Genomic DNA, 26,780 nt, shown 5'->3' with positions numbered 1-26,780 from the left:
GTGACCACAAATGAAAGGACAGTTTACAGTCAGAGACAACATGTTAATACAGTAGCGTCTGGCCATAGACTGACCAAGAGTTCTGTTCAGACGTATGTTAAATACACAGTTGTCAGACGTAACATAATATCAGATATGATGATGAGAATGACCCAGTTAGGAGAATCAACCTTGGCTAGGCGGTGATGTTCCCAACTGGAATGTTAAATAGTCTTGCTAACAGAGAAGAAGATTTAAAGAGACAGTAGTGTCAAAGTGCACCAGTCAAGCGGTCTAATGACATGATAATATATTCCACGACAACTGCCATGCCTCTGCACACTGCACTGTAGCACCTTATGGCACCTATCTCTTTAAAACTTTTAATCAGTGAATCTATTGGTCTTATTGAATTGGATCAGTTTGACTGAATTAGACTAGGTTTCTTATTTTAGATTAGTTTGCTACTGAATCAATTCCCTGTTTTTATTGACCATTTTTGTTGAATGATTGGTTTCTACTGGATTTTTGTTGAATCGGTTTGTATGTCTGTTATAAGGATCAGTATTTTATTTATTTGTTTAGTGTATATCTAGCGTCAAATGGCTGTAACCGAGACCCGAGTGCTGTTTCTCGTGCTTCCATGTCAATGGAAAAATTACAATAAACTTAACTTTGACTTTGATATCATACATTCTTGTATTTCAATGCTTGTTCGATCCTTAATGCATATTAACCTCTAGAGCAGCGGTTCTCAAACTACGGTCGCAACCCAAAGTGGGGTGCGGGTAGGTGACATCTAGATGTTTATTTTACTACACGTTGTCATGCTGCACCTGTAGATTTTGCCTAAATTCAGCGCGGTCGCTCTCTGCCCAATATCATTATGAGGCACCGTTGTAGGGAGGTTTGCCACAAACAACAAGCTCCCATTGGCTGGTGCAGATTTGACAACGTGATTGGTTCAGATGCATCACATGCTCGGACATTCCTGACATAGCTTTTCTCCGCAGGACCTGTCAAAACGCAAACCTGTGTGTAAAAGCCTCACAGAAAATACGACAACAGTTGTCACTTGCAAGAAGATGCAAGGAAAATAAAAATACTGAAGCAGAAGATGAAATGCCTGTTTCCATTTGTTTCGCTCTCTTTTGTTTTTATAGGTTCTGTTCAGAATTGTGTGGGATGACAGTAGGGTAAAAAGTCAATTTCAACACTCTTGAAACTTATAAAAACGTATATATTATACTTACGAAGCAGTGGTGATTTCTCGGGGCACTCTTCTTTCGACGCTGCGTTCTGTTCCATAGATTCAGAGTTCAGTTCTAGCCTCGGAAACATCTGTCCTTGTCTAATAGTGTCCACCGAGACGGCGCTGTCCGGGAGAGATCTCACCGTTTGGCCTCCGTAGGTGGAGATCCACACCAACACTGAGAGCGAGAGGAGGAACAGCGCAAAATACTTTCCCCTTCGTAGACACTTGGACGCAGAGGGACAGACTCCCATGACTGCCTCGTTTATGTCGATAGCAAAAAGATGTGATCAAGAGATGGTGGAAGCACTCCTGGTTCTGGCTGGTGATATTTCAGAGGAAGCCCCAGATCTTCTCAGCAGTCATCCCATGGTGGGGCTTCAGACCGACAACTCCATGGCAGCTGTGTTAAAACAAGGGCTTACCGCTGAACATCCACCGCAGGACCATAACCGTGAAGACGAGCGTCGTCCCTGGGAGCTTGATTTCTCTAAGTGGACCTGGTTTGAAGAAGAACAGAAACCATTAGAAGTTCTTCTACGTGTGGTTGTTACAACACTTCACCATTAGAAGTTCTTCTATGTGTGGTTGTTACAACACTTCACCATTAGACGTTCTGAGGATGTAGCCTGACCTGGCGATAGGCAATGTTGCAAAGAGTGTGAGAGAGACTAGTGTCTAGAGCACGGGTCTCAAACAAAATTTTCCTGGGGGCCGCTGGATGTAGAGTCTGGGTGAGGCTGGGCCGCATTAAATATTATATATATATATATATTTTTTTTTGCAAAATCAACTCTGCCTCTCTTTGTTAACTACAACAAGCAATGCTGTTTGTTATTTAAGATGAGGTCGGACTCTGCACTGACAGATTTGTGTTCATTGTGCTGCTTTTATAAAGCCTCAAATGACGGCTTACAATATTTCATGAAAGCAAAGTGTTTTGTTTGTCTAAGATTTAAAAAGGTTTAAACTTTACAGCACTGACAAAGTTGAACAAAGTAATGTACAAGTCTCACAACATTTAAAAAAATATATATATAAAAAAAATAAAAAAAATTATATATTTTTTTACTTTGATGTCAAGTAGGGGGCCGCAAAATATCATCCAGCGGGCCGCAATTGGCCCGCGAGTTTGAGACCCCTGGTCTAGAGACTAGTCTAGAGACAGTGGAATGCTGCATAAAGGTACTCATTCAGCACCCCTCCCCTTCAAACAAGGTGAAAAAAATAAATGGAGAAGAGAGAACACTTACTTTACAAATGGACATGAGACAATTGTCTTTTCAAAAGCTCCACCTAACCCTAACCCCAAGAATAAATAACAAACAAGAGAAAATAACAAAACGGATCACAATCATCTTTTCAAAAGCTCCACCTGTTTTTTTTCTCAGGTTTCACGCTGACAAACCTGTTTTACACCTTAAACTAACCATTCAAACATGTGCCCTGGATAGTGGTCTTCAACTGGAATAGTATACCTACCTTTGTGTGCAGCTTGGGGAGGATATAGCGTATCGTGTTGCTCACACATGGTCTTTGGCTACTGTTACACTATGTTTAACTGTCATTTTACTGCACTGCATGATGTTACGAAATTACATGGGTGTGTGTGTTTCACACTAGGCTGCTGTGTTTCTCCTGTGGCTGGATTTATTTGAATTCATTCCTTTCTCCAATCAATCTTTTTACATTGCTTGTATGTGTATTATGATTGTATTGCGTTCCAAAGTCAGGCCCTGTTTAGACGGAAATGCTAGCAGGTGAATCCGCAAAAATATTTTTTCAGATGTGCCTTTCGTTTATACGGAAACGGCGTTTTTACGGGGTGAAACCGTAAAAAAGTGAGACCACCTTCCAGGGTGGAATTCCTAGAAACGGTAAACCTTTGCGCTCTCGTCTAAACTGTCAAACCGCATAAAACGATGACGAAAGGGTCGTCAAGGCTCTCGTCGCGCCTACTGCTTACATCACAGGCATGCGCCAGTAGCCTAGAAGCGTAAACAAAGCATGTCTGATTCTATCCATGGCGATCACCTGAAGGCTACATTGGCAGTACTTTTAAATACACAAGAATCTGTCCCGCGGCTATCACAACTATTATGACTGGACCCACTGTCTGCGAGTGACTCTGCTTTGGTCCAATCACATTCCCCACCCACACTCTGCGAATCAGAGGCAGAGTAGGGCGGGTCTTCACAGCACGTCATGTGACATATGCGTCAATCGTGTGACAGCAGGGCTCCGTTGTCTCGAGTTGTTACAGCCTCGTCTGCACGGAGAATTCCACCCCAAAACGCTCGTCTAAACGCAAAATTAAAAGTGAAACCGCAAGACGACTTTTGCGGTTTCTGTTCAGACTTCCATCCCAAAACGCTCGTCTAAACGTAGCCTCAGACTATTGGTGAATTCTAGGCTGCATCCCAATTATCACCTTTTGGGCTTCAAAGTTGCAGTAGCATCAGTGAACAATCAAAGCTTTATTATTCCAATGTGCAAAGTTTCAATGTAGTGGGTAAATGAGAGCTATGGGATGATTACTCTTCTGAAGGTTCTGATGACTATATGTCCTTGTCCGACAAGAACTTAGGCACATTTTCTAAATGAAGGTTGGATTATTATTTCTATAAGCTATTTCTAATGCTGCCAATGTACAGGACTACAGGGTTCCTGCATGTTTCTAAAAGTAAAATTTAAGACCTTTTTAAGACCACTTTGAATAAAACTGAACCTATTTCAGTATATATACCTCCAGTATACTATACTGGCAAAAAAGTATGATGGACAATTACTATGAACAAAGTAATTCCATGCAATTTGATAGGCTATTACTGTACTGCTTACTTTGCAGCCTGGACATTTCCCCCAAACACATTTAAACAAGATACAGAGAAAATAAATACTGCCTATCCAAACACCAGAGTGCTTTGCTAACTCAGTCTTGATGAAAGACTAAAGGCCCTCCCATAGTCGAGCAGACTGTACACAGAGCAGACTCCGCGGAGGTCCACTGGACTCTTTGAGCCTTCATAGTCGAGCGGACCTCCGCGGACCAATTTCCTACATGTCACGCGCCAGTTTACACAATTGTCCCCACGCTGTTCAACTTCTGTCATGTCGTCGTCATCCGATGTCAAAATAAAGAGTATGTTATCTCCGTTTTCCAATATTTCGATAATAAAACGGGCAGTTTTACGCACTTGAATAACAGGTATATAGGCAGCGAGATGCAATGTACCGTATAGGCTTGAGGTGGACAGCGCTGGTGCTGAAATGACAAACATGCATTGCATGAAATAAAAACACCAGTTTTATTTCAAAATATTGGAAACGGAGATAACATTCTATGTTATCTCCGTTTCCAATATTTCGAAATAAAACTGGCAATTTTACACACTTCATTTAGAAAAGCCATTCAAACATCTCTCTTGGCACGGAGCGAGTGGTCAGAGTAAAATGCAGATCGGCGTCACATTAAATGCAGTTCGATGTCAACCAAAACGCCGAGCAGCGTTATGTGTGACACCAAGTCAGCGGCGCGGATGTCCGCGCGTCAGAAAATATGAGCTTCGCACCTGTGGGTCTGCTGTCCGCTGAGATCAAAGCTCAAAGAGCCGCGCGGACCTCCGCGGAGTCTGCTCTGTGTACAGTCTGCTGGACTATGGGAGCGCCTTAAGATAGTTGTCCAACAGCTGCCTGCTAATGTAGTGAATACATTGTAATGTTGTGACAGTGTATCATTACTGCTAAGGTGGTAGATATACTGTACATTGTAATGTTGTGACAGTGTATCATTACTGCTAACATGGTGGATATGGATACTAGGGCTGACCTTCGATTTTGAATTTGAAGCTTCGGGGCAGAGATTCGGGATACATTTTTTTTTTTAATAATTATAATATTTTTTTTTTTAATGTTGTGGGACTTGTACAGCACTTTGTTCAACTTTGTCAGTGCTGTAAAGTTTAAACCTTTTTAAATCTACAAACAAAACACTTTGCTTTCATGAAATATTGTAAGCCGTCATTTGAGGCTTTATATATATTGCATTCATTCATTTAGCATTTATAAAAAATGTGTTGGACCTTATGGTGTTCTTGTTTTGATCTTGATTTATTGTTATGTTTCTTCTTGACTTGTTTAAAGAAGACGTGTCCGGCCCATGGGGACATTAACGTGTGTTGTCGGACCTTACAAATAGATTTGATTTGATTTATAAAAGCAGCACAATGAACACAAATCTGTCAGTGCAGAGTCCGACCTAATCTTAAATAACAAACAGCACTCATCTTAAATAACAAACAGCATTGCTTGTTGTAGTTAACAAAGAGAGGCAGAGTTGATTTAGCACCAAAAAATATATATATATCATATATATATTTTTTAATAATCGATTTTTTTTTCCATATTCGAATCCCATGCCCATCGAACAAAGCTTCGAAGTATTTAAGACAGCCCTAATGGATACTGTACATTGTAATGTTGTGACAGTGTATCATTACTGCTAACATGTTGGATACTGTACATTGTAATGTTGCGACAGTGTATCATTATTGCTAACAGGCTGGATATACTGTACATTGTAATGTTGTGATGGTGCATAATTACTGCTAACATGGTGGACTGGATACTGTACATTGTAATGTTGTGACAGTGTATCATTATTGCTAACATGGTGGATATACTGTACATTGTAATGTTGTTGTGACGGTGCATAATACTGCTAACATGGTGGACTGGATACTGTACATTGTAATGTTGTGACAGTGCATCATTACTGCTAACATGGTGGATACTGTACATTGTAATGTTGTGACAGTGTATCATTACTGCTAATATGGTGGATACTACTGTAGGTACAAAGTACTGAAGCTTCTCCATAGACAGTGAATTGAGAAGGGGTTGTGATGAAACACAGAGCACACAGATGAATATTCTGAGTGTACCCACATTTTCTGTTTCAGACCTGAGAACACTGTGGATAAACACTCTAGAGTTGCTTGCTATTGGCAGCTAACTGCTAGCATCCAGAGCCATGGCTCTGCTAGCATCTGCAGCAACCTAATTATTGTTCCCGCCAGTTGCTTGGCAGGAACTTACTGGCAGGAATGAGAATTACATCACTACAGATGCTAGCAATTAGCTGACAATGGAGACAGTAAAGCAGGGTAAAGTACTAAAGATTTTTTTTTTTTATTACGAGGGGATTGTACAACTTCAAGCTACCTTTCGAGTACTGCAAGGAAGGAGCACAGGAAAGACCTACTTTGAGATTGGGTTTAGGCCAATTGGGATGGCGGCGTAGAGACAATTGTGCAAGCACCAATCCAAATTGTCAATAGTCAAAAACAGTTGTCTCGATTAAGGGCTATAAAAAGGAAACATTCTGCAGATCTGCAAAATCTGTCTCTAATTCATTGTCAACGTAGCAGCCCCACTTTAGACCTGATGGGATCACTGGTGTTATGTAAATGTTTTTTTTAGTGGCTTAATGTAATGCCTCCTCCTAGGGCAGAGCTGTATGATAGAGCAGCAGTGTGATAGAACTGTATAGAGCAGTATGATAGAACATTATGATAGAGCAGCGTGATAGAGCAGTACAGAGCAGCATGATAGAACATTACGATAGAGCAGTGTGATAGAGCAGCATTATAGAACATTATGAGAGCAGTGTGATAGAGCAACATTATTGATTGAAAACTTTATTAACAGATTGCAGAATGGGTACAGTACAGTACAGTACAGCTCAATACACACAATTGTTAAGGGGATGCAGACCAGAGAAAGACTTTCGTCTTGTCAGGGTCCCCCATTTTCAATTCATCATTATTATAGAGCAATACGGTAGAGTAGGGCTGGGCGATAAAACGATAACGATAACTATCGCGATAAATTATTTCCTCGAAATAAACATGAAACGTGGTCGCAAAGTTTCGATATATCGATTTTCCAAGCTTGGATATGAGCACACGCACTAACAACCAATCAGTGAAGGAGATGGCCGAGAGCGAAGGAGACCCGGAAGGAGACCCAGAGGTAGGTAAGCTTCTATCCCCAGGCCATCAGGCTGCTAAACGAACAATGAATGAACACTACACAACAACAACCACCAAACGCACATAGCACACACATCCACACGCACACACTCACTTTAAACAAACACACTGTAGCACCCACTCCACACACTTTATAGCACACACCCACTTTAAACAAACACACTGTAGCACCCACTCCCCACACTTTATATTTATGGATGAAGGATTGCACTACAACTCGTACACCTTACTGTAAATTGTACCTAAAATTGTACCTCATCCCATTTCTGCTTTGCACTAGATAGTACTGTACATTAGTACACTGCATAGTATTGTGTATTGTATATTATATGGTAACTCAGAACATTGTACATATGTCTATACCGAACACTGTGACCTCATTTTTCTTCTTCTAAATTCATGCTATATTATGTTATTATGTTATTTGATACTATCTTGTCTAGCACAGTCTCTGGAGCGTAACAGTAAGAAGCATTTTGTATGAAAGTATTCTGTACTTCTGTATGACAACTATTAAAGAACTTGAACTTGAACTAGGACTCACTCAACAACAAGGCTTGCTAGGCTAATTAGCTTGCACGGCGCTGTTTTATATATTTACGTGCCGAGTATGTGTGTGGCGTGAATTCTGAGGCCACGTTTATAGTAGTGTGGGGTATACAGTGGACGTCGTTTCAATATATTGTGGCGGAAGAGAGTATTTTAGTGTCATATTTAGCACATTGTCATGGAATACACCGCTTAGAAACAACAGGCTGGCTAGGATAACTAGCTTGCACGGCGCTGTTTTATATATTTACGTGCCGAGTATGTGTGTGGCGTGAATTCTGAGGCCACGTTTATAGTAGTGTGGGGTATACAGTGGACATCGTTTCAATATATTGTGGCGGAAGAGAGTATTTTAGTGTCATATTTATTACATTGTCATGAGATACTCCGCTTGTCGGCTAACTGCTAACGTGCGCGGACTGATGACGACATCAACTCGACTCGAGACATTCGCAGCAGCATAAGAAGTTAATTAAACTTGACAGACATTATATCGACGATAATTATCGATATCGAGTTATATGAAAATAATTTTATAATTTTATCGCGATAACGTTTTTGGTCATATCGCCCAGCCCTACGGTAGAGTATTGTGATAGAGTGGTACGATATAGCTTGTATAGAACAGTATGATAAAATAGTATGATAAAGCAGCATTAGAGCAGTATGATAGAGCAGCATTATAGAGCAGTATGATAGAAAAGTATGATATAGCCCAGCGGTTACCAAACTTTTTTGGCCGCGCACCCCCTGTCACCTGCCGACCTAGCTCGCGCACCCCCCAATGCAAACATAAAAAATAATAAATAAATAAGTCCCGAGACTCCGTGCTGCTGCTGACTTTAAATCAAATAGGTGTCTGTGGGCAGTCAGCCGACATTAATAAACAACAGTGTGTTATAATCACATTTTTATGAGCTAACGAATTCCGTTATATTGGACATTTGTATTAATTATATCAAGCGAATAACTGAGAAATTTGGCCAATGCTGAATTGCCAATGGCTGAATTGGAGTATTGCACTGTGCGCGCACAACTGTCTGCTCTGCGGCTGCATGCTTCTCGCAAATCTAGCTCTCGCTGCCAAACCAAATGAATCTCGACATCGCTTCACCAATAGTCGTTATCAGAACACTACACACATATCATAATCGTTGTCATTATTACCCTGTTTTCTTGGTGGAGGGCCGGGCTGTTGTGTCTGTGCTCCAGGCCGCGGTCATCATCACTCTCTGTCTCCACTCTAACGCTGCTCTCGCCTCCAATTCCTCTTGTCCTCTTTCATTACTTTTATTGACTTTAGATTCACCTGACAGTTTCCCTGTTTTTAGCCAGCTCTGCATGTTGTAAGTGCCACAATCCCGCGCTTTTGGCAGGAAGTTATTAATGCACTGGCTCGCGCTCACTACTGTCATCGGCCCGCTGTTAGACCGCATATAGGAGACCTGAGGAGACAGACTCCAGGCAGAGCGGAGCGCATCAGCACAGACGAAGCGCACCTCGCCCGAGACAGTTTATTATTATTATTAAAACGTATGTTTTTTATTAAAAACTTTTCTTGAATTTCATGATTTACACAGTGAAAATCCCCATTTGAAATAATGTATATTAGTTATATATTTATTAGTCAAATAACGCCATTAGCCTTTTCATGTCACGCACCACCTAGAGGTAGCTCGCGCACCACAGTTTGGGAACCACTGATAGCCGTATTGATTGATTGAAAACTTTATTAACAGATAGAATGGGTACAGTACAGCTCAATACATACAATTGTTAAGGGGATGCAGACCAGAGAAAGACTTTCGTCTCGTTTACATCAGGGTCCCCCATTTTCAATTCATCATAACATATATGACACACACGACATACAGATCGACAGTACTGCTACATCTATTTGCTTGTACAACTGTACAAGCAAAACTGTACATTGGAATATTGACAGAACCATACTTGGTAATTTACTGTACATTGGAGGGGGTTGGGTTAGGACATTTACAGGGGCCAGTTTCGAATTGCAGTCTCCCGTAGGTGTTCTTTGAGAGTGGTTTTGAAAGTGGGTAGTGATTCACATTCATTTACAGCTTTGGGAGGGCGTTCCACATTGATGTGGCATAATTGCGAAACGTGTTTAGTCCCTTGTTTGAGCCAAATCTGGGTTTAACATGATTTATGGAGCTCCCTCTGGTGTTGTGATCGTGGTGTTCACTGACCTTTGGGAAGTATTTTGACATGTACATGGGTCAGGCATGTGTTGTTCATGGGACGGGGTAGCACGGTGTGGGACCTCACTCGCTATTTGCATATCAATAGCTCCGGTCGTCAGGTGTGTTAAATACGTTCTCAGACACATTCACACCTAACCTTGTTGTGAAGACGTGTTACATTCCATTCGTAGAGGCAATTAGGCACTGTCTTTAGTCTGTGCCCAAGCGAGGGGACATTAAATGCGCATTCGCGGGAGCGCGCGCACGCGCAGGGAGCGCGCGTGCACGTGGTGCGTGTCACCCCAGATGATTTCAATAACGCACCACTGACATGGGTACCTTGGTCGTGTAGTGTATCTTGTAGACCAGGCCCATTGCAAGTTGCTGTACTCTGTCGTCTACTCTAAGCCATCCTAGGTTGTCAAAGTGGGCAGGGGTGAGGTGGGTTCTAGGAGTAAGGTCAAGCAGTAGTCTGACCAGTTAGTTTTGAGATGTTTGTAATTTTGTTTTTAGCGCCTTTGAGGTGCTTTTGGTACTGTAAATATCCTAACCCAACCCCCTCCAATGTACAGTCATTTACCTAGTATGGTTTTGTCAATAGTCCAATGTACAATTTTGTTTGTTTGTACAGAGTCTCCCCCCCCCCTCAATGTACAGTTTTGCTTGTTTATACAGTGTGCCCCCCCCCCCCCCCCCCAACCACCTCCAATGTAAATTACCCAGTATGGTTGTCAATATCCCAGTGTACCCAACCCCCCCCACCCAACCTCCTCCAATGTACAGTTTCTACGTCAAATGTATATACTCCCTTTTCTTGACTCCTTCTGTATCACAAACAGTACTGTATTTGCAAATCTGGTATGTCATAAATGTATAGATGTAGCAGTACTGACTATCTGTATGTCATGTATGTCATATATGTCCTGATGAATTGAAAATGGGGGACCCTGGTGTAAACAAGACGAAAGTCTTTCTCTGGTCTGCATCCCCTTAACAATTGTGTGTATTGAGCTGTACTGTATTGTACCCATTCTGCAATCTGTTAATAAAGTTTTCAATCAATCAATCAATCAATGAGGTGCAAGCATAGTCGTAGTAGTACCCTTGAATGAGTGCTCTATATTCTTGTTTACCAGAGAGGAGATCCGGTACACAAGAATAGAGTTCGTTGGTTGACTTTTTTTTATTACATTGGATGCCATTTTGTCACAGGAAAGATTAGCCTCTAGGATGGAACGCAGGTAGGTAATTTAATTTCAGCTTTCCCTGTGACAAAGCCGACGGCTTCTCAGTTACAGTGGGTGACAATATTGTCACAAGGAAAGATGAAATTACCTACCTGGGGTCCATCCTAGAGGCTAATCTCTCCTGTGACAAAATGGCATCCAATGTAATAAAAAAAGTCAACCAACGAACTCGATTCTTGTACCGGATCTCCTCTCTGGTAAACAAGAACACCCTGAAGACTCTGGCAGGAGCACTCATTCAGGGGTACTACGACTATGCTTGCACCTCATGGTACCAAAGCACCTCAAAGGCGCTAAAAACAAAATTACAAACATCTCAAAACAAACTGGTCAGACTACTGCTTGACCTTACTCCTAGAACCCACCTCACCCCTGCCCACTTCGACAACCTAGGATGGCTTAGAGTAGACGACAGAGTACAACAACTTGCAATGGGCCTGGTCTACAAGATACACTACACGACCAAGGTACCCATGTACATGTCAAAATACTTCCCAAAGGTCAGTGAATACCACGATCACAACACCAGAGGGAGCTCCACAAATCATGTCAAACCCAGATTCGGCTCAAATAAGGGACTAAACACGTTTCGCAATTATGCCACATCAATGTGGAACGCCCTACCCAAAGCTGTAAAGGAATGTGGATCACTACCCACTTTCAAAACCTCTCTCAAGGGACACCTACGGGAGACTGCAATTCAACACTGGCCCCTGTAAATATCCTAACCCAATCATTCCAACCCCCTCCAATGTACAGTCATTTACCTAGTATGGTTTTGTCAATAGTTCAATGTACAATTGTGTTTGTTTGTACAGTGTCTCCTCCCCCCCCCCCTCAATGTACAGTGTTACTTGTTTATACAGTATGCCCCCCGCCCCCCCCCCCCCCCCCAACCACCTCCAATGTAAATTACCCAGTATGGTTGTCAATATCCCAATGTACCCAACCCCCCCCACCCAACCTCCAATGTACAGTTTCTACGTCAAATGTATATACTCCCTTTTCTTGACTCCTTCTGTATCACAAACAGTACTGTATTTGCAAATCTGGTATGTCATAAATGTATAGATGTAGCAGTACTGACTATCTGTATGTCATGTATGTCATATATGTCTATATGAATTGAAAATGGGGGACCCTGATGGAAACAAGACAAACGTCTTTCTCAGGTCTGCATCCCCGTAACAATTGTATGTATTGAGCCGTACTGTATTGTACCCATTCTGCAATCTGTTAAATAAAGTTTTCATTCATTCATTCATTCACAATATTGTCACCCACTGTAACTGAGAAGCCGTCGGTCTTGCTGAGTTTGTTATTTGAACCGAAGAGAATGGTAGAGTGGTATGTAGAGCTGTATGATAGCTTTATTCCTTTATCACAAAACTACTATCATAGTCATCTTTTTATGCCCTGAAACAACTTTCCTATTGAAACAGCACAAGAGAAAAACTATTAAAAGTGATGGTATGTTTATAACGGTATAGTTGCACATTACTAGCTTTGGTATATGACGTTATGGATCCCGTCCATCTGAGATGGTATTGTAGGGTTAACGTTAATATTAAAGTAACTGATTCAACTAACTAGTCACGTTACAAACAAAACATATCTAACAAGACCACAGAAGCCAAGCGTTAGCTTTGAAGCTTTAGTTTAGAGTCAACTGCAGGAATGTCGTTAAAGGGGCACACCGAAAAATAAAACAGCTAACTAGTAACGTTACAAAACACCATAACTTCAAGAAAGAGCACAGAAGCCGAGCTGTAGCTGACGTGTAATTACCGCACGTTAGCTGGTAAGTTAACATTAAAACTTTTTTTCACTTTTCAAATCATGTTAACTTTTAGCTGAAGTGCTAGCTAGCGTTAGAACCGTTAAACAATGCATTTATTTTGTAACGCTAACTATAGTCAGCTGTAACGTTAATGGCTAACATTAGCTAAGCTAACGTTGGCAGATAGACTGTAACATTACCTGTCAATATTTAGCCTTTTGGAAGATGGCAGCGAACTTGAATAATACTCATAAAACATATCTCACCTACGGGTAGAGGCTCCAGCCTGCTGCTGCACTGTCACCTGTGCAGGCAGCGTGTACAGGCACCAGTCCAGAGAACAACAGAGAGCAGTAGCAAAACAGAACAGATGAAAAGCTGAGCATCAAGCATCTGAATCAGCAGCCGGATGGTGCGTTCAGCCGCTCCTCGTCAACTCGTAAAGTCGGAAATGTCCGAGTTTACCACCAGGAAGTTGCACTCGAGCGGTTGACCAAGTGGTAAATATATTTTGATAAAACCTTACAGATTACCCATAGGACTGGAAGGAAATCATTTAGAGATTTACAGCCAGTGTAAAGTAAACCAACATACATGATTGATTGATTGATTGATTGAAAACTTTATTAACAGATTGCAGAATGGGTAAGGGGATGCAGACCAGAGAAAGAATTTCGTCTGGTTTACATCAGGGTCCCCCATTTTCAATTAATCATAACATATATCACACACACGACATACAGATAGACTACTGCTACATCTATTTATGACATACCAGATTTGCAAATACAGTACTGTTTGTGATACTGTGGTAGAATTGACGTTGAATTTCATAATTAATATGTGTGAATAAATTAGAAGACCACATCAAAAGCCAGATGTATCTTTCTATAGCAGAGAGAGACTAAGTGGCTAAATCAGGCTCAACTGCCAGTGGAGAGCCATTCTCAACCCCCCACTACACCTTTTCAAACTGACTGTATGTAAATGCTGATCAAAGACAGCTGGGCTGCCCACAGGGCAGACCAGTTTAGACTTGTTTATCTATTAATCAACTGTTTATTATCAAAAGAGTAAACCATAATATTAGAAATGGGTAAATTCATATATACAGGAAATACAGTTGGTAAAAAGTTTGAAGGGTGATTACACTCTTGTTATAGAATTCTGGTTAGTACTGTATGGTAATAGGTAGGCCCTTCTGTTCCCTCCAAACATGAGAAGCTATGGCCCAAAGGAGGGGGCTATTCACACCACCCCACCAGATGACATCACACCAACCCCCACCCACGGACAAGAACCTGTTGGGGACAGACCCAACAGGAAGACAATGACGGGGGCCACTAGCGGGCGTCTCTACAATTCGTAGCCGCATTTCTGCAGACCCCTCTCTGATTGGTTGAACTCTATTTTTGCAGACCCCTCCCATTTCTGCAGACCCCTCTCTGATTGGTTGAGCGAAGCCCCTCTCTGATTGGCCCCCCGCATGAGCCGAGACAAGCTCCTCTAGCCAGGAGTCGAAACTCCGTTAACTCCAGAGAGAGAGGCTGAACGCAATTTATACGCATGGAAGTATTGATTACGCCATAACGAATAATTAAAAAAATATACCGTTAACTGGAATATGTTGTGTGTGCCTTTACACATGTTGGATAGGATTATGTAATTGGTTTGTATAGCGTCGCGTATAACGTTATTTCGCGTGACTTCACGGTTTATTCACATTTCACAACACAGCCAGCGGTCAACTTGTTTACACTCCCCACTTACTGTACAATGTAACATTTAGATTAACCCAGTTGTCTATCTGTATGTCATATGTTACGATGAATTGAAAATGGGGGACCCTGATGTAAACAAGACGAAAGTCTTTCTCTGGGGTCTGCATTCCCTTAACAATTGTATGTATTGAGCTGTACTGTGTACTGTATACCCATTCTGCAATCTGTTAATAAAGTTTTCAATCAATTCAATCAATCAATAACTAGACAGTTACAATATAACATTTAGATTAATTAACCCAGTTAATGCCTTAAGAGAGAGAGGCTGGTGGTCAAGTCAAGAGTTATTTGTCACAAGTTGTTTATTAGCCTAGACATTTTCAATTCATCATCTTGTTTACATCAGGGTCCCCCATGTTCAATTCATGATAACATATATGACATACAGGTAGACAGATGGACAGTACTGCTACATCTAGACATTTATGACATACCAGATTTTGAACTTGTGGTAGGCCTAGACATTTTCAATTCATCGTCTTGTTTACATCAGGGTCCCCCATGTTCAATTCATGATAACATATATGACATACAGGTAGACAGATGGACAGTACTGCTACATCTAGACATTTATGACATACCAGATTTTGAACTTGTGGTAGGCCTAGACATTTTCAATTCATCGTCTTGTTTACATCAGGGTCCCCCATGTTCAATTCATGATAACATATATGACATACAGGTAGACAGATGGACAGTACTGCTACATCTAGACATTTATGACATACCAGATTTTGAACTTGTGGTAGGCCTAGACATTTTCAATTCATCGTCTTGTTTACATCAGGGTCCCCCATGTTCAATTCATGATAACATATATGACATACAGGTAGACAGATAGACAGTACTGCTACATCTAGACATTTATGACATACCAGATTTACAAATACAGTACTGTTTGTGATACAATACAATACAATACAGGTATGTTGCAATGGGCCTGGTCTACAAGATACACTATACGACCGGGGTGCCCATGTACATGTCAAAATACTTCCCAAAGGTCAGTGAATACCACAACCACTACACCAGAGGAAGCTCAACAAATCATGTTAAACCCAGATTCGGCTCAAACAAGGGACTAAACACGTTTCGCAATTATGCCACAACAATGTGGAACGCCCTACCCAAAGCTGTAAAGGAATGTGAATCCCTGCCCACATTCAAAACCGCCCTTAAAGAGCACCTACGGGAGGCTGCAATTCGAAACTGGCCACCGTAAATGCCCAAAACCCCCACCACCTCCTAATAGACAGTCTCCTCCCCACCGCATGTATATATTCCCTCCCCGCCGTATGTATATTCCCCTCCCACCCACCCACCCCCTCCTAATGTACAGTCCCCTCCCCATCATATGTATATACTCTGTCAGGATCTAGGGGTAACAGTACTGTATATTTGAATACCGCCTATGTCACAAATGTATCAGTACTAAATACCTATATGTCCCTATGCCATAAATGTCATGTATGTTATGTATGTCATAAATGTCTATATGAATTGAAAATGGGGGACCCTGATGGAAACAAGACAAACGTCTTTCTCAGGTCTGCATCCCCTTAACAATTGTATGTATTGAGCCGTACTGTATTGTACCCATTCTGCAATCTGTTAAATAAAGTTTTCATTCATTCATTCATTCATCATGAATTGAACATGGGGGACCCTGATGTAAACAAGACGATGAATTGTGAAATGTGAATAAACCGTGAAGTCACGCGAAATAACGTTATACGCGACGCTATACAAACCAATTACATAATCCTATCCAACATGTGTAAAGGCACACACAACATATTCCAGTTAACGGTATATATCTTTTAATGATTCGTTATGGCGTAATCAATACTTCCATGCGTATAAATTGCGTTCAGCCTCTCTCTCTGGAGTTAACGGAGTTTCGACTCCTGGCTAGAGGAGCCTGTCTCGGCTCATGCGGGGGGCCAATCAGAGAGGGGCTTCGCTCAACCAATCAGAGAGGGGTCTGCAGAAATGGGAGGGGTCTGCAAAAATGGAGTTCAACCAATCAGAGAGGGGTCTGCAGAAATGCGGCTACGAATTGTAGAGACGCCACTAGCGGCCCCCTCTGGGTATTGAGTCAAGATCCACACAGGAGATCAAGGAGGTGGGGGCAGCCGGCCCCCCACCCCCCAGAGAAACCCAGAGGTGGGGGCTACCAGCCCCCACAGGAGACCGCCCACAGAAGACGCCTGATTGGACCAACTGTATTAGTAAAATGTGCTATTATTGGCCAGAAATTATAGTATATAAGAGCGAACATATTGGTAGTTCAGGAGCCGAGATCCCAACCCCGATCTGCGTGCTCCCCGCTCCCCACCATCGAGAGACTGCTGCTGTGCTGTTGTATGTAAGTAAGCCGAAATGGATTAGAATGTAATGTAAACTTAGCTTAGAAACCAGGCTTACTTACATACAAAAAGGGCTTACAGTATTGTCAATGTATGTTCAAATTATGTTAACGAGTAACTGTTTATGTACATATTGGGGTTTGAGAATGCAAACCTTATTGTGATTTCTGTACACGGCAGCCATGTTAATGTTTTCTGATAATCTTTTGTATGCAAAGGGCAACTTCTTATTCACCTTGGCCTCTGGCTCAAATAAATGCTGAGTTGAACTATAGTTCATGGTTTTGTCTGGCTACACGTTTATTTCTTCCATCTGCTTTAAGTCAGATGAAGAGACCAACAATTCTATCAATATGATCCCTTTCTCCTCCTTCCAGATAAGCAATCTCATTGTACTGTACTACAATAACCTTAGATTATTGCCAAATACAACGCAGTCCGGTTTCCGGGTTCCTCTGATTGGCCACGACGCCCACGTGACCCCGCGCTAGCACGCCCCCTTATCCACGCCTGCCGCTACGCTGCGCCAAGCTCCTGTTGCAGCGCGCGGCAGAGCGGCAGAGGTCCCTGTGTGTTCTCAACTTCCTCAATTTATACGCATGGAAGTATTGACTACGCCGTAACAAATCATTAAAAAAATATACCGTTAACTGGAATATGTTGTTTCTTTACACATATGTTGGATTATGTAATTGGTTTGTCATGACAAACCAATAAAATCGCTACTGCGTTGTAGCCTACATCAGGGTGAACGCTGTTGGTAACACCACCCACTTCAATGACAGAGCTCTTGACTCAGAGTGGCGTTGCGCGTGATGCGCGACAATATTATAAAATACAATATTATAAAGCACTTAGCAGAACTTAGCACTTTAAACTTACCAGAACTTTAGCACGCGGAGGCGGAAACAGGCTTCGACAGCGACTTTAGAAGCGGCTGATTAAACAAGACGAAAGCAAAATACGAAAGTGAAAGTCAAGTCGTCGCCACTCATAGCAAATATTAGCCCCTTTTGTGACTGCGAGCGAGCCTGGGTCTCTACCGCAGTCACTCTCACCTAGACTGCGACCATTTTCAACTTAAGGTACCAAGCGTGATCACGGGGCTCGCGGTGGGTCAAAAATATATCATATATGAATTTCAAAGATACCCAGCGTACAATATGGGTTTAACACAGCTTTACAGTGGGGTCTGGAATCTCGGAGTTGCTAATAAACAGTTTAAATCATTGTTACAAAACGAGTGGTACTTACAGAGCGAGCCGTCTATTTCCGCCATTGGTGTCACCGTGCATGCGCACCAGGCGCGGTGACACCAATGGCGGAAATGCACGGCTCGCTCTGTGAGTACCTCTCGTTTTGTAACAATGTTGGTACCTTAAAGTCTAACCTCCAGGTTAAACCCTACTGATCAATTATGGGTAGTTTACATCATTGGTATATAATTTCATTATTTATTTTTTTCCATTTGACACCGGAAATGCCACTCTGAAAGAGTTAAAAAGGTCCATGCACGAATAACATGCACGCGCGAATCAAAAAAGCTTATCAAACGCCGACGTCACAACAGGACAACAGGTGCATATTAATGAGCCGAATCTAAAAGCTTATCAGACGCTAGCACCTAGCACGGCCGTGACGTCACTTCAGGAAACGTATGCCTTATGTCCGTCCGGGTCATAGTACTAGATCAATGGTGGCTCACTCGGTGCATCACAGTTCAATACTATCCACCTGCAGAACCCCAGATCCCCGCAGGCTGAGGTCCCGCAGGCTGAGGTCCCGCAGGCTGAGGTCCCGGACGCTTCCATTGGCTGATTTGGGTCACGTGACCGTCCCACCCAATGGCTGAATTGGAGTGTTGCACTGCGGACATTGGCTGATTTGGGTCACGTTGCACTGCGGAATTGATTGATTGATTGATTGAAAACTTTATTAACAGATTGCAGAATGGGTACACGTGACCGCCACAGGCCCTGATTGATTGATTGAAAACTTTATTAACAGATTGTAGAATGGGTACATTGATTGTTTGATTGATTGATTGATTGATTGATTGATTGATTGATTGAAAACTTTATTAACAGATTGCAGAATGGGTACAGTGACGTCACAGGCCCGGATTGATTGATTGATTGATTGATTGAAAACTTTATTAACAGATTGCAGAATGGGTACAGTGACGTCACAGGCCCGGATTGATTGATTGATTGATTGATTGAAAACTTTATTAACAGATTGCAGAATGGGTACAGTGACGTCACAGGCCCGGATTGATTGATTGATTGATTGATTGATTGAAAACTTTATTAACAGATTGCAGAATGGGTACAGTGATGTCACAGGCCCGGATTGATTGATTGATTGATTGATTGAAAACTTTATTAACAGATTGCAGAATGGGTACAGTGACGTCACAGGCCCGGATTGATTGATTGATTGATTGATTGATAACTTTATTAACAGATTGTAGAATGGGTACAGTGACCGATTGATTGATTGTTTGATTGATTGATTGATTGATTGATTGATTGAAAACTTTATTAACAGATTGCAGAATGGGTACAGTGACATCACAGGCCCGGATTGATTGATTGATTGAAAACTTTATTAACAGATTGCAGAATGGGTACAGTGACATCACAGGCCCGGATTGATTGATTGATTGATTGATTGAAAACTTTATTAACAGATTGCAGAATGGGTACAGTGACGTCACAGGCCCGGATTGATTGATTGATTGATTGATTGAAAACTTTATTAACAGATTGCAGAATGGGTACAGTGACGTCACAGGCCCGGATTGATTGATTGATTGATTGAAAACTTTATTAACAGATTGCAGAATGGGTACAGTGACGTCACAGGCCCGGAATGATTGATTGAAAACTTTATTAACAGATTGCAGAATGCAGTACAGCTCAATACACACTATTGTTAAGGGGATGCAGACCATGCAGTACTGTTACATTTGTGACATACAGTAAATATATACAAGGGGGAGGGAACTGTACATTTATGATGAATTGAAAATGGAAGTCTTTCTCTGGTCTGCATCCCCTTAACAATTGTGTGTATTGAGCTGTACTGCAGATATATTTCAATTGCCTTACTTATTTACATAAGTATTATAGGCCTACAGCAGTATTGTACAGACAGTAACTATAGAGAGTGTGCTGACCTACGGTGTGTCTGTGTGGTTCTCCAGCTGCACAAAGGCAGAGCAAGAGGCTCTACAGAGGGTGGTGAAGGCGGCAGGCAGGATCGTCGGGACTCCTCTACCAAACATCACCTCCGTCTTCACCTCCTGCTGCCTCCACCGCTCCAAGTGTATCATCACCCCGCATTTCATTGTATACCTGTATGCCGTGACAATTAAAACTCTTGACTTGACTTGAAATCAAGGACCAGTCTCACCCAGCACATCACCTCTTTCAGCTCCTTCCCCCAGGGAGGAGATACCGGTCCATACATGCCAAGAGTTCAAGATTTAAGAACAGCTTTTTCCCCCAAGCAGTCAGACTGTTAAACGCTCATTGACTGTCCCCTCACGTGCACCATGCACTTACCTGGACTTGATAATCACTGTTACCACTCATCATGCACTTTATTTAAAATATTCTGTTATGTACAGTGTTAAATGTGTTGTTCATGTATGTATATATTGTATTATATATAAAGTCACAGAAGATTACAGACTGTATTAAGCCCAAACTGAGTAAAAGATCACGTTCTGACATTGAAGATGCAGAGGAAGCTTCATTGGAGGAAGCGCTGGCAATAAGAGAGGTTGACATGAATCTAACATTACAGGCCATCAATAAGAGACTTGATAAACTGGATATGTTGGACATGATGATGCAGGAAATTAAGAACCTCAAAGAAAGCTTGGAGTTCAGTCAGAGACAAATTGATGAGCTGGTCAAGGATAATGCTGAGCTGAAAGGAAAGGTGGAATACATGGGAAACAAAGTAGACATAATTGAGATAGACAAAAGGAAGTTGAAGGAATCTCTTCTGGATGTACAGTGTAGGTCTATGCAAGACAATCTGGTTTTTACAGGGATAGCAGAGAAGGAGAGCAAAGACTGTGAAACAGTCATAAGGGAGTTTATGTCAGACCAGCTAAGACTGCCTAGGGACACTGTTCAGAACATCACATTCTCTAGAGTACACAGAATGGGAAAACCCTCAGGGGACAGACCACGGGCAATAGTGGCTCGTTTTGAGCATCACCAGCAGAAGGAGCTTGTCAAGGGTAGGGGCAGGGAGTTAAAGAACACCACCTTTGGCATGAACGACCAATTTCCTCCCGAGATCAATGGAAGACGTAAGCTATTATATCCTATCATGAAAGAACATCGAAGCCTAAACAAACGTGTCGGTGGATAGACTATTATATCAACAACCAACTGTTTAGGGACTCCAGTATCACTCCCTGGTTATTCTGAAACCCATTGAGACTATTGCTTTATGGTCGGTAGGCCTACTGATACTTCCTGTATTAAGCTAGGCTTGCATAAAGGTTTGGTTATAGCTCATATCAATGTGTGTAGCCTGAGAAATAAGATACAATAACATCCTTACAAAAAACCATATAATATATAAATAGCCAACTAATAGGAAATAGGAGTAATTCCAGATATTGATACATACATTGATGAATACAAAAACGGGGCGTATGGCAAAACTTTTATTTTATAAACGGAAAGGTCAAAATAAACACAACACATGATGTATTCTTAATCTTACTAATAGGCTACATAAAAGCCTAAGAACCCGGACAACTTTCCATGTAAGTAGGCTAATATTCTACCTCTAAAACACTTTACCACAACTCTATGTAAGTGTTCGTGGTGCTATAAGTTAAATGTAACTTTTATAAACCTACTCCAAGCAGGAAGTAACGTGTTTTTACAATGCAATTACATTGTCACAACGCCTGACACATATATTTTGTTAGATTTTATTTCACGGTTTTTACAGTTTGATATTGTTGTTTTTTTGGCTTCTAAATACTCAATTGCCTTGGGGTTATAAAACACTTTTTTATTAAATTTTTTATAAATGTATTTAAATTGTTTTATTACTACCTAATATTATTATTATTTAACAAATTATTATTACGTTTTTAGCATTTTCCTCTCGATGATATGGTTTAGTCAAGTCAAGTCAAGAGTTTTAATTGTCACGGCATACAGGTATACAATGAAATGCGGGTGGTCTTGCCCGCAACGATGTGCAATACAGTGGTACATATAATAGAATCAAAAGAAGAAAACAACATTGTGCAGTAACAGGTAACAGGTAACATGGAGTGACATCTCGGTATCTGTACATAGTTATTTACAGAGCATATGGGACATGCTAGTTAGCTTTAGTAGTGCAATACACTGTTCCTGTTATTCTAATTTAAAGTGTCCTTTCCTTTGGCCATAAGTGTGCGTGTGTGCGACATGAGTGTGTGCCCGTTCATGTTAAAGTGTTAAGTGGCTGCTCGTGTGTGAGCGTGCACAGTGTGCGTGTCGTGTGTGTGTTCATGTGTGCTTGTGTGTGGACAGTTCAATGTTCTGAGCACTCAATGTTCATTGTTCATGGCTCTGATGGCCTGGGGGAAGAAGCTGAGCCTAAGCCGCTCTGTCCTAGTAGCTGGGGTTCGCAGGCGTCTGCCTGACCTCAGCAGCTGAAACAGGCTGTTATTGGGGTGGTGAGGGTCTTTCATTATCCTGCAGGCTCTGGATTTGCACCTCTTGTTGTATAGAACCTGCAGGGGGGGTAGTGCAATACCCGTGGTACGCTCGGCTGAGCGCACCACTCTCTGTAGGCCTTCTTGTCCTGTGCCGTGCTGTTTCCATACCAGGCAGTGATGTTTCCGGTCAGGATGCTCTCTACAGCTCCTGAGTAGAAGGACTGGAGTATCTTTCCCGATACTCTGAACTTCCTTAACTGTCTCAGGTGGTAGAGACGCTGTTTCGCCTTCTTTACTACTGTGTCTATGTGTGTTGACCATGTCAGGTCCACTGAGATGTGGACCCCCAGGTACTTGAAGCTGCTCACCCTGTCCACGGTAGCCCCGTTAATCATCAGTGGTGTGTGCGTCTCCTGCTGTCCTCTCCTATAATCCACGATCAGCTCCTTGGTTTTACCAATGTTCAGGAGCAGGCTGTTGTCCTGGCACCAGCGTTCCAGTACCTCAACCTCCTCCCGGTAGGCCTTCTCGTCGTTGTCCGAGATCAGCCCCACCACCACCGTGTCATCTGCGAACTTCACTATGGAGTTGGAGCTGAACTTGGCCACACAGTCGTGTGTGTAGAGTGAGTACAGCAGGGGGCTCAGAACACAGCCCTGGGGGGACCCGATGCTCAGGGTGATGGTGTTGGAGGTCTGACCCCCCACCCTGACCGCCTGGGGTCTTTCGCTCAGAAAGTCCAGTACCCAGGCGCTCAGGGCGGAGCTCAGACCTAGCTCGATCAGCTTGTCCACCAGTCTGGTGGGGACTATGGTGTTGAACGCTGAGCTGTAGTCAATGAACAACAGTCTCACATAGCCCCCCTTCTGACGGTCAAGGTGCGAGAGGGTGCTGTGCAGTACCTGGGAGACCGCGTCGTCGGTGGACCTGTTTGTCCTGTATGCAAATTGAATAGGGTCCATATCACTGGGGAGGGAGGCACAAATGTGGTCCTTGACCAGCCTCTCGAAACATTTCATGACCACAGAGGTGAGTGCCACCGGTCTGTAGTCATTTGGACATGCTGGGGAGGGTTTCTTCGGCACAGGGATGATGGTAGACATCTTGAAGCAGGCAGGGACCACTGACTCCGCCAGTGATTGATTAAATATGGCGGTGAACACAGGGGCCAGCTGGTTGGCACAGGTCTTGAGTATACGTCCTGTTATGCCATCCGGGCCAGCCGCCTTCCTGGTGTTCACCTGCATAAATGCTCTTCTCACACTGTGTTCCAACAACGAGAGAGCGTCCCCCCCGCGTGTTGCTTAATAACAGCGCAACAGTGCAAAAATGCTTCCGCTTTCGTCACCGCAGGCCACTACGGTAAAGCGCCTTTCTTTTCAGGCCCGCTTAGACAAATGCTATGGCATTTCCGCGTACATTGCAACGAATCACTTGAAACCTCGGCTGTCTTTAACTATGAGTGAACACAACTGTCTTTAACTATGAGTGAACACAACGCAACATTGTAACGCTAACGTGTAATTTACTATGGATATGGAATATAGTATATTATCGCGACGATTGTAACGTTAACGTGTACTTCGCGAATATAGTATATTATCGCGACGCGTCGTCGGAGGCGACTAAACGCTGTTGTGAACACAACACATTGTAACGTTAACGTGTACTTTACTATGGAATATCAGAAGAAACTACTCAACCTCGGCTGTCTTTAACTAAACAGTGTTGTGAACACAACACATTGTAACGTTAACGTGTACTTCACGACGCGTCGTCAGACTAAACAGTGTTGTGAACACAACACATTGTAACGTTAACGTGTACTTTACTATGGAATATCAGAAGAAACTACTCAACCTCGGCTGTCTTTAACTAAACAGTGTTGTGAACACAACACATTGTAACGTTAACGTGTACTTTACTATGGAATATCAGAAGAAACTACTCAACCTCGGCTGTCTTTAACTATGAATGAACACAACACTCTAACTCACCAATGTACAGTTTCTACGCCAAATGTATATACACTCCTTTTTCTGGACACTTTTGTATCACAAACAGTACTGTATTTGCAAATCTGATATGTCATAAATGTATAGATGTAGCAGTACTGTCTATCTGTATGTCATGTATGTCATATATGTTATGATGAATTGAAAATGGGGGACCCTGATGTAAACAAGACGAAAGTCTTTCTCTGGTCTGCATCCCCTTAACAATTGTATGTATTGAGCTGTACTGTACTGTACCCATTCTGCAATCTGTTAATAAACTTTTCAATCAATCAATCAAACCATGTTTAGATAATAAAGTACTCAACCTCTACTTGTCTACTGTCTGACTGAACACAACACTCTAACTAACTTACCATGTTTAGATAATGAAGTACTCAACCTCTACACTACAGTCTTTAACTATGAGTGAACACAACACTCTAACTTACCATCTTTAGATAATGAAGTATGCAACCTCTACTGTATTTAACTATGAAGGAATTACAACCTTTATTTAATGGTTAATAGTTTGATAAAAGGTAATTTACTATATTTGTATGGCATTTGGCATGGCATTATCCACACGTCCTGGAGCGTGGCCTCTGATTCGTCGGTCCACTTCTTTGTCTCACATGACACGACGGCGTCACGTGATCTCTGTTGATATGCCGGAAATAGCAAGATGGAGTCGTGATCGCTCGAGCTTGTGGACCCCGTTAATGGCGGAGCGGCTACTGCCTTGTAACCGGCTTTGAACAGGGAATAACAGTGGTCGAGTGTGTTTTTCCCTCTGGTGGAGCAAGCGATGTGCTGAAAAAAGGACGGCATCACTTTCTTCAGGTTGGCCTGGTTGAAATCGCCGGCCACTACCATCACTGCGTCTGGGTGTTTGATCTGGTGTCTGTTGAGATGATCGTGTAGTTCGCCCAGCGCTTTGCCCGTATTCGCGTGTGGGGGGATATACACGGCAGTCATGACGACCGCGGTGAACTCCCTCGGGAGGTGAAACGGACGACACAGGATAGAAAGATGTTCCATGTCCGGCGAACACGAGTTTGAGAGAACCTGCACCCCCTCGGGATTAACCCAGGAATTGTTCGTGATGAGGCAGACTCCGCCGCCGATGGTCTTTCCTGAGGCAGCGGTACGATCTGCACGTAAGACTGTGAAGGCATCCGAGGGAGATACGCTTTTGTCCGGAGTCGTCGACGTGAGCCATGTCTCTGTGAGACACATAATGTTGATGTCTCTCATCTCCCGTTGGAACCGGACCCTCGCTCTCAGGTCATCCATCCTACCCTCCAACGAACGGGCATTCGCCAGAAAGATGGATGGAATTGCTGGGCGGTAAGCAGCTCTGTTTAGTCTCAGTCTGATACCTCCACGTCTCCCTCTGTGTCTCCTCCTGCCGTCGCCTTTGTTCTTTTCCTTGCCGCCATTCTCCCGTCTGATTTCTGCTGGCCATTCTAGGTCAAAAGTGTCTCCAAACTCCTCTTTGAGCCCGGGGTTCAGGTCCATAAGTGTCTGACGGTCGTATGACGTACCCGCCAGTGTTGCTTTAAATAAAAAAGTAGAAAAAACAAACATAATAGCTAAAAGTGTGTACATCGTTGCGGAGCTAAAACCAGAGGCGTCTGACCAGGGTCGCGTCCTCTTGAAGGACTCTTATGCAGTACAGGTGAAAACAAGACGAAAGTCTTTCTCTGGTCTGCATCCCCTTCTTAACAATTGTATGTATTGAGCTGTACTGTGTCTGTACCCATTCTGTAATCTGTTAATAAAGTGTTCATTCAATCAATCAATGACCCTGAAGCTATAGCCCCTTTCGTGACTGTGATGCACGCCAACAAGGAGTGAAACCACAGTGACATTTCTAT

At 42.6% G+C, this 26,780-nt stretch overlaps 1 protein-coding gene across 1 annotated transcript in view; it reads right to left on the bottom strand.

Annotated features, from left to right (window-relative positions):
- The window catches only part of b4galt4 (UDP-Gal:betaGlcNAc beta 1,4- galactosyltransferase, polypeptide 4), a 47,063-nt gene extending 33,629 nt beyond the window's left edge, over positions 1 to 13,434 (bottom strand). The window contains exons 1-2 of the mRNA XM_084319877.1: positions 13,334 to 13,434; positions 1,233 to 1,731 (exon numbers count right to left, since the gene is read on the bottom strand). Of these exons, the coding sequence (XP_084176003.1) occupies positions 1,233 to 1,485 (253 nt within the window). The 5' untranslated portion in view covers positions 1,486 to 1,731; positions 13,334 to 13,434. The remainder of the gene's footprint in view (positions 1 to 1,232; positions 1,732 to 13,333) is intronic.
- Positions 13,435 to 26,780: the final 13,346 nt, after the last annotated feature.

The sequence above is a fragment of the Notolepis coatsorum genome (assembly GCF_963971535.1).
Source record: "Notolepis coatsorum genome assembly, chromosome: 8".
NCBI lineage: Eukaryota > Metazoa > Chordata > Actinopteri > Aulopiformes > Paralepididae > Notolepis > Notolepis coatsorum.
Note: the sequence above shows the minus strand (reverse complement) of the source record. Positions and strands in the feature narration are given on the sequence as shown.